Source organism: Contarinia nasturtii, unplaced genomic scaffold, assembly GCF_009176525.2.
Source record: "Contarinia nasturtii isolate CC-2019 unplaced genomic scaffold, AAFC_CNas_1.1 Cnas_scaffold_533, whole genome shotgun sequence".
Lineage (NCBI taxonomy): Eukaryota > Metazoa > Arthropoda > Insecta > Diptera > Cecidomyiidae > Contarinia > Contarinia nasturtii.
Window position 1 is genome coordinate 2,126,161 of NW_022197885.1, and position 10,373 is coordinate 2,136,533.

Sequence of the window (10,373 nt, forward strand, 5' to 3'; positions counted from 1 at the left end):
AGCCGCATTATCTGATCGTAAAAATTGAAAAGCCCCTCAACCGAAATGAGAATTCAATAAGTAATGACCGATGCGCAATGTGAGATTTACTACAATGATAAAAATCAAAATATTTTCAGACTTGGCAATACTTCTGTTATATATTGAGAAACCTATAATTAAATTCGTAAGCTTCTTTTCATTTGGCTCTTTTCATTCATCATTGCGTGACTTATTCAACTTTGTACTCTCACACATATTCATAATACAACCGAACGAAAGAAAACCTCTCATCATCAAATGTTTTGTTGTGATTTTACTTTTGCAAAGTTGAGAATTCGCATTGGAAAATTGCACAGACATGGTGAAAAAGCCAAAATTCTCATTTTGTTTCGTCTGGAACGGATGAGAAAATTAAAAAGTGACTTTCTCTCTCTAGCACTACTCTAAGTACTTTGCAGGTCATTGGCATGGAGATTCCGAGTGAAATTTCCTCGTGCGTTTTTTCTTCTTCTCTAGTTTTTTTTTTGTCGTTACTGGCATCTTTGCCTGCATATAAATATAATGCGATCAAAGTGGATACACACAGATTGAAAGTTTTTCTGATTCCCATGAGTAACAACGTTAAAGATTATGATGATGCACTGCAATGCGGTCGCTTTATCCTGATGCATCACCGTTCAAGCCAATCCAATTGCACAAGCACGTCGAACATCGAAAACGGACGCTTTTTTTCTTCTTCTCTTCATTCGTAATAGTGCCGAATGATCCATATCTTCTTGAGACTGTGTACAAAACTGGTTACGTATAGTATTTTGTGCTATGACACAAAAGTGGTGGCAAAGACGCATCAATAAAATCCAAGTTTATTTAATAGCAACATTTCAATTCGTTTTGTATATTATTTCTCCAGCGACCATGGAAAACTACATTAAATTTTTCACTCGTCCATTATGTTGGCTGCCAACTGCGGCTTTTCTATTTCGAAATGATAAATGGAAACACACACACACACTTTATCCAAACAAAATGAACGTACACACAGCACCATCGCACAAAAACTTGATACGTTCCTTTTTTTGTCACTTAATTCGCGTAATCCACTGGTATATCATTCGTATTTTGTCATATTCGGTCGGACCCGATCTTTTTTGTCCTTGTTTTCTTCGGATTCATCACTTGCTCTCGCTTCGTAGTGGTAGCTTGAGTCAGCTTTTGGTATAATAAGTTTTGCATCGGTGAAAAGCTACTGCGACACTATCATGGTCGTTGTTGTTGTGCCATCGAATTTTCTTTTTCCAAACTGATTTCAAAGCAAAAGATGTCTGGCCGTCTGCTCGTCTACATTTATATGTTTCCGGTGTGTTTTCATTCTTCATTTCCATAGAATTTTCGGGACAAGCGCACAAACACATGAAATCACAGCCCATAAATAAAACCTAATAAACATGGTATTCATGGAAACTAAGTGAAAAACTAGATGTTTTAGCAGCACTTTGGTACAACTTTAATGTTGCATTTCCCATTATTGTAAATGATAAATGGTTTTAGACGATGGCAAAAGTTTCGCCCAGCAATGAATAACAAAAAAAAAACAAGCAATTTCGGCCCCAAAAAATATTGCCTTGCAGATCCGACACCATGCGACTATTATTATTGTTATTCATACAATATATGTACTTCAGACGCGATCTCAATTTGATAAATTGATGCGGCACTATCAAAAATGAATTTACGACAAGAAAAGGCAAGACTGAAATAGAGAGAGAGATGGATGAAAAGAAATAAAGAAAAAGAGAGAAAGCGACATAGAGTTTTTGATTGAATCACACATTTTCTACCTAGGCTAAGCCATTTTCTGTTGTTCAACACTATTTGTACATTGTGTATAGCTGTGAAAAGAATAAAAATCAAAACTAAAGCACATTTGCACATGCACAAAATGCATTGCACCCAACTTCCTCAATAAATGTTTTCCAAATATGCTCTGACATATTCACAATGCACGAACATCCTTAAGCTCATCCTTGCAATACCACAATAAAACCCTACACAATTCGCAAAATAATCGGCAGTTGATTGGTTCATAGTTGCAACATCATGCACAGGCACACGCACATCTATTAATAAATATATAACCATTTATAGGTAATTCACATTCTAAATATTATATCACCATCACATTATGTCATTTGCTACTGAAATTGGTTTTAATTTTTGATAATAACAATTCCATAAACACAATTTATTTAAAAAAAAAAAATATTTATTTATTCTATTGTTAAACTGATTTGTTTTTTTAATTCTTTTTCTTTTTGCATTTCCGTATCGTTTCATCAATCAAATTGATTTGTAACTCTGAAATTAAACGACACACTTACTTACACACTCACACTGAATTTTGGTGATGCGCTCTTCCTTTGTGACTGCAAAACCGCAACATTCATGCTCATAATTTATTTCATTCTCACCGTATTATCAAAACCAAAACATTCTCAATGGATATATACGCATCTTATATACTATATTTGATATATCTTTAAAACGTTATTGCACCCTGTGAATGAATATGTTTGTACGTGAAAAAAAAAACATATTACGAATAACCAAACCAAACAAAAAAAAAATACACAAAAATCTATAAACACACACACAAATCACACCACGCAGTTTGCCTGGCTTTAGTCGTCTACGAATGCACACAAAAGGTACACAACATGGTAGCGTTCCAGTAGCATTTATTGAATTCAAAGATGCTGCATGTGCTGGTTCGGCAATGTCTGCACTTCAAGGTACATTTCTTCTATCATCCGAACGTGGTGCAATTCGTATTGAGTATGCTAAATCGAAAATGGTTGCCGACGCAGCGGCCGCCATTGCACAATTGGACGGAAGTATGTGTTTTATTCAATTCCTCTCACAACACAATTTTCATTTTCCTCAAATCTATTTTGCTTTTCATTTCTTCAATCTTTCGTTTCATCTGTTTCACATATTTTGTTTTTCATTTTATTTCACTTCTGTATTCAAAAGTATGTTTATTGCGAACGGAATGGTCCTAACCAATTCTCTTTTGCATTTTCAGTTAGAATAGAGTTTTGTGAGTGCCCACAGTGATTCATAGGCACTTGTACAATTTTAAATTTATACATCTAATTTCCAGTGCATGTGATCAACATTTTTTTCATCTGTATTTTTGGTTTTCATTTCATTTCATTTTTTGTGTTCACTCTTTTAAACCAATCAACTTCAATTTGATATATGCATGCCGATTGAATAATTTTTTGCACATTCCATTTTATATAAGTGAAATCATTAATTTTTAAATGGTAAATTATCGTGAATGAACAACAACAACATGCACATCGAAAACTCATGCACCATTCTACAAACGAATGCAGTCATGATTAGATTTATTTTTTGCACGAAATCGTTCAAATTTTTTTTTATACATTTAACTCAAACGCACATAACTTAGGATCGATTTATTCCCATAATTTTGAAATTAAACCGAAAAACAACACTTGCATTTCATGTGATCAATTTATAAATTTTCAATATTTCATTTTCTTTTTTCTTTTCGTTTGTTTTTCGCATTTTTTTCGCGATGAAAAAACAGAGGAGCGGGCATGGAACCAAGGCCGGATTTATTAAAAAAAGCAGCTGATCATCGTGATTTGAGCACATATTTGATGGCAACAACTTGACCCAATTTCGGAACATACTATACAATCGCAACGCCGCCACAAACTCAACCATATGTTCGAGCTTAAAACATCTACGTGGCGGTGAACAAACAACGCTTTATTAAAAGAAAAAATTATATACTTGAAATAGAACTGGTTATCTTTTTTGTGACACCTACAAATTAGTACAATTTTCATTTTCACGTATTATAAAAAAAATGTTTGAAAATACCAAAAAAAAGAAGTTCAAAAAAAAACAAAAACCAAGGAACAAGGGTTAAAACTCAAGCAAACAACAACAGAAGGTGAAAAGATCATTTGCGATTCACGAATTTTGGGTCGGACAACACACCAGTGATTGGCATCAACATAGCAACAGATTAATCATTATAATATAGATTTAGCGGAAATACGAAATAAATGAAGAAAAAAAAAACATAAATAAACCAATGAACAAAACAATTTAAATTAAATTCAATATTAAAACGATAATGATAAAGAAACAAAAAATCGCTTAAGAAAATATGGCATGCACATCGTTGAACTTGTTATCATTATTGTGGCATTTTAGTTGGTGTATCAAAAACGAATGAGCGAATGCTTTGATCGCATGCAAGTTCAACGATGTGCATTGTTTTATCGAAAAGACAACAAAGATTTAACTTTGAATAATGAAAAGAAACAACAGTTAAAATGGGCAAAATAATGTGTAACTGTGTAATTTTCCTGAAACTTGGTGTAGTGAGCAATGATTTAAACAGAATTTGATAGCAAAAAAAAAAGAAACTTAAAAAAGAGGAATTACAATTTTAAACAAATTACACAACAACAAAAATTCTTATTCGAATGGAAAGTGGAATTTCTGGTGAATGTTTGGCAAGATAATGATTTCTTTCCCTTTCGAAAATATACAAAATCTGGCTAAAATGAATCGATGTGCACAGATGCAAACCAGTCAATCAATAACCGAAATGTTTTTTTTCCATATCTTATCACTTTCACATGCTATTCGAAACAATCACAATTACGCGGCATTGAATAAAGAACCTTGCTATCCGAATAGAATTTCAAATGATTTTTTTCTAGCAAGTATTGTAGATTAGATCTATTTTGAAATCGATATGGAAACATTTTGAAAGGGAAATACGTTTCGTTTGGCAATATATATATTTTTCTCTTTTAAATTTTGTCAACGGTGACTTTTTTTTTCTTTAAATCTCTTGGCATGTAGAATAAAATATTAAAATGAGATAAAATTTTGAAAATGGTTAGTGAATCAAATAATAAAGAGAATGAAATAGATATGCAACGCGTTAAATTCGCATTGAATTCACATTTCGATTTCCCTGACCCAGTTTTTTCATCCCAAATTTAATTTCGTGGGTACGAAAAAAAGCATTGATCGTTTTTAACATCGGTTTAACCAATTCCCTCTGTCGTCGATTGAATCGAGATAAACAATTTTTTGATTGTGACACATTAACCCTATGTCCTTGACGCTTTTAATTCCTGCGGTTGATTTTAATCATAACAAAAAAATTGCATGTGTTTTTGAACTCCAACCGGTCAAATTGTGTTTGTTCATTGTATTGAGCATTTTGTTGAAACCACCTTTCACCACAAACACAACAAAAAGACACACCAAAACACACAATGAACATAGACATTTTTCATGTCTCTGAATATGTTTCTCTTGTTGTATTTTGTTTAAATCTGGAATTCATTTTTATGTTCTAGTAGAATATTTATAGCTTAACCAAATGTGCCCTAAAAATTATAGCTCTCTTTGAAAACAAAATAAAAAAAATCATGCATAAATAACAAGACATAGAAAGGAAAATCGTATAAGAAGAAGAAAAAACAAATTAAATGAAATTTAATTGAAAACAAAACAAAAAAAACTTAATCATACAAATTAATGTTAATTTAGAACAGAAAATTAAGGATCAAGAATGAAGACGGAAAAAAAGACAAATTGATTGACAGCTAACAGGAACCTTAAATTAATTGTGTAATGTAACAAGTTGAATGGTGTTTGTAAGCCGTAAATTGTATGGTACATGAATGTGTTTGTATGTGAATATGAAGAAAGTAAATCTTCAAAACATAACTCAGTTTAATTGAAGCCGTTGAAATGAACGATGTACGTCTTTTATCCCATTAATATGTATTTACAGAAATGGTCGAAAAAACCATCATCAAATAACAAACAAATCTAGGGTTTCATGTTTTATCACGAAAACGAAAATATTATAACAACATAGAATACACCGTGTATTCAACAAACAAAAACAAAACAATCGACAAAAATACACAAACAAAATGATGGATAAATACAAAGATGTAACTTATCAATTTACTGGCAACATAAAGGGGCAATTTTTATTACAGATACAAAAGATGAGAAAAGAGTAATTGTATTTAACGATAGATATTTCATAACACTGTTTGTTTTTCTGCACATAAAAACCATAGCTACTATTCGATGGATATTTTTTTAGAAACAATTGTACTGAAAACACATTTAAATCACAAACAATGGAAGGAAATGACAGCAAATTTTAAAATTGGCGCGCTGTTTAGTTTCGATTTGAGTTGTGAAATTATATTGACGTCCCCTTTGAAATTCGGTGCGCCACCGTCGGCTCAAAGAGACTTGAAGTCTTCACATCCTCTCATTGATCACAAAAAAAAACGAAAGAAGACGAACACCGAGAAAGTTAAATGGGGAGTTGATTGTGATGACAAGATGAAGCTTTGAACACTTCATGTTGAGGATTTTGATTTTTTTTTTGCCTTTTTTTATTCTTTGATTCAAAAAGAGAATGAATACTCTAGACTTAGGTCTGAAAGCAAATAATTGTCGAAAAATTCTCAATCGTAAATTGGTCATTTCGACCACCGCCTTCTCCTTTTTTGCACTTGTTTTATCAAATCCATTAATTTTTAAATATGATTGTGATCAATTCGATTTATTAATTTTCTCTCACACTCTCTCGGGCACCAAACAATTTCAAGGAAAAACCTTTCGAACACCAATATTCTCCTGATCAATTCAATTTGTGTTTTCTTTTGTTTCTTATGTATACAATGATATTTTACAATACATTCCATTGATTTTGTTCTTGTTTAATTAGTTTAAATGGCTCTCAGGTTAACGAGAAGCGATGACATCGTAAACCTTTAAAAGTATTCACTTGCCGCAATGCAATTCGAACTGCAAATTGACCTGCAAAATGTAATCCATCATTTTGATTGTCATTTTGCATCGAAAGAATCTCTTAATTTAAAAGTTCTCATTAAATAGAAATGTTGTGGAATTTATTTAGCTACAAAAATCACAAATGAAATGCAACATTTTACTGTATAAGATCGAAAGAGGCAAATTTATTATTAATATATTATTATTTACTAAACGTGTTAATTTGTAATCATATTAAAGTTCTAACTAACCACAGTGAATGAATGATTCGGTGTCTTAATTGGCATCGCTTCTTCGTCACATTACATACATATAAATATTAAATAATGACCAAAGGTTTTGTTTCATAATTTCTCTTAACTAACATTTATTATGTAATGATACAGCGGATTCTCGTTGTTGGTTTATTTTTTGGTGACATCGTGCGACATTCAGAATATGATTTCATTTTGTACGGAAACGATGAAATCGTGACCGATTGGCTGACAAGAGTTACTATAATTTATTATTTATCTTTCTCTATTTTTGTTTATTTAATTGTGTCAACAATGGCAAAAGATCCGCAAACTCCTCACGATCACAAACACAGGCAAAGTCGCTGTTTAAAATCGTCATCATTTTTTTTAAATATAGATCTTTCTTTTTATTTTTGTGAATAGATTATTCTAATTAACGTAAAGAAGAGAAAATTTTATTTAAATTTTTACTAAATAAAATGTTTTTCGTTCGCTTTAAAGAGAAATGTTATATGTTTAGGTGTTGAGTCGAGCATTGCAAATGTTTTTCTCAGCACGGATTTTGTACCTTTTAAGTGAGAACAAAAAAAAAGAAGAAATTTAATTAGCTAAAATAATAGAGTTATAACTTTGTTTATACGTTACAAGGATTTTATCTTTTTTCCCTTCTCTCATAAACGTCTATAAATAGGAACTATTTTTCTGTTTTCTAAAGCGACTTTTGTAATACACATTCTTCAATCCTACAAACAGTTCTAATGAAATATGCTACAACTTTTTTTTAATACAATTTAAATTAATTTATTAACTGAAATAGGCAGAGTTATAAAAAAATGATTGTCGTTTGTGTCATCAAAAAATGATGCAAAACATTGTTTGACGATCAAGACATCGACAACGCATATTGAATTTATTACCAAAGCATCCGTACACCAAATTCAACCAAAAAGACAAAAAGAAAACACACTACCGTGACAGAACAATGTGAAATGAACGAAAAAAAAACAAGAGACACAAAAATATAAAAGCAGATAGATCATTCTTTTTTGTTTGTTTTTTAGACGCTATGCATACATTTTGTGCATAATTAAATTAAATCTAATTATCGTATTTATTGAAAATTCAGAAATAATATATAACATAAACGATTTAGTGTAAAAAAAATACTAAAGGAAACCATGATCATGGTGATGGGCAATAGCTAAACGTTAAGTTTGGCACCGATCGAATGTGTAATTTTCATTTTTCAAATTCTCGGCTGATTAAAGCAGAAACAAAATGTGCGATTTGTTTTTCTTTTACTTTTTCATAAAATGAAAACAAATTTATCTCAAATGCACAACCAGTTTCGATACATTTCAATTATATTTCCGCAGATCAACAAACGCCCTAAAATTCACCGTTTTAATGGTACTTTTCTATAGCGACAATTTTCTTTGTGCAACAAAAAAAAACGAAATAAAAGACCAAACGAATGAAAGAAAAAAACAAGCGTCGACTAAAACACATTAGCAGAATATTTGAAATAAAAACAACTGATGATAAAATTAACGTAAAATATTTAAAGAAGAAAAATAAAACAATGTATGCAAAGTGAAAAAGTGCAAATTGTCTTTTTCTTTTGCAGAAGAATTCCGTCCAATCTAAAAAAATTACATATTAATATTAAATTAAATGGGAATAATGTAATAATAAAATTAATTAAATTAAATTACAATGAGTGCAAGTTAGAGAACTGCCACATGCAATTGATCGTCCATTTGCGACGTAAAAGTGTGTGCGTGTATAATTAAACAAAAAAAATAGTGCATAAAATTATGACCAGTACGAATACACAAAAATGCGCCCTCAAAATTCAATAAAAAAAAATATCAACAATTTCATCTACGCAGTCGATCCATTCATTAAAAAAATACGAAATGGCGAACGAAATAAAAACAACATGACAATTTCAAAAAGATGCGAACAAGTCTTAAATTTAAATTTTAAACACTTAAGATTTCGAATGGCATAGATTTTTGCGTATGAATTTAGTGTGTACGAATCGTTAAAACGATAGAACATTACTAATCAACAACCACAATATTTAAACAAAACGCATTAGAATTTAGAAAAGCATAAAGCGATGAATTAAGACGATGGATAAAAAAAACCATTACTTGTGGGAACTTATAACAAACATATCAGCTTTTTTGGTTCATTTTTTTCTATTTAAAAAAATTCTAAACGATAATTAAAAAAAAAAACACAACAAAATACAAACTATATACATAAAAGTTTACTACTTTAAATTTAACGATCTAACCTTTAAACGGAAAAAAAAACGTAATGATAAAAAATGAGCATAGAGTGGATAGGATCGATTTACGCAATGAGTAAATAAAAAAGCAGCAACAATCAGTAACCAAAATCACTCCAGCTGCATGAATTGAAAGCAGGAATCTGAATTGGCAAAACATGAATCTGAATTGTGTCTCAATACGACAAAACAAACCTATCTCGTGTCGGCAAGATTTTTTTTTTCTCTGAGGCCGAAACGATTCACCATTGAGACATATACAGCAATTACTAGAAATGAAGATACAAAAAAAAACATTCATAAATGCTACATGTATTAACCAATATTCTGTCTGTATGTAGGTAATTATTCGTAATCAGAAATCGTAAAACAAGATAAAGCAAGCAAAAAAAAATGTTGCAAAAAAAATTTAATGAGTTGTAATAAGTGGTATTCATGATTAACAATTAATATTATATTCTTATGAATTGAAAGTAAAATTAAATATAGATTTAAACCAGAATATTTTCTTTTTCGTTTGTTTTTCTTTTCACTCTTGATTTTGAATTTTTGATTTTTTGTTTTCAGATTTATTCAATTTTGAGTTCCTTTGAAAATTGATTAATTTTTTATTTGGTTTTCAGTTTTTTTAGATTTTTTTCTTTTCCGGATTTTTATAAAGAAAAAAATTATTCGGTGGATGACATTTATTCGATGGATAGATTGTGTGAGCTTAAGCAAAAAAAAAATTACTACAATTTAAACGAAGTTGTTTGTTGATTGTTAAATGTCTAATCGAAGTGTTTCAAAAAAGGAACATTTACTACGATGTCGAATTATTTGCAAATATTGCTTTAGTTTCAAAAATGGCCGCTTTTCTTCGAAATTTAAACATTTCAAAAAGTTACATTAAGCTATTGCAATTTTTTCAAAAATAAACGACATTATACTACTTATTACTCATATGCTAATAGTGTGAAATAAAAAAGAAA

General features: G+C 30.5%; 1 protein-coding gene across 1 annotated transcript in view; it reads left to right on the forward strand.

The window, feature by feature from the left end:
- LOC116339906 (protein couch potato) overlaps positions 1-3,922 on the forward strand; it is a 172,157-nt gene extending 168,235 nt beyond the window's left edge. The window contains exons 3-4 of the mRNA XM_031766005.1: positions 2,650-2,873; positions 3,599-3,922. Coding sequence (XP_031621865.1) covers positions 2,650-2,873; positions 3,599-3,633 — 259 coding nt within the window. The 3' untranslated portion in view covers positions 3,634-3,922. The remainder of the gene's footprint in view (positions 1-2,649; positions 2,874-3,598) is intronic.
- The last annotated feature ends 6,451 nt before the right edge of the window (positions 3,923-10,373 follow it).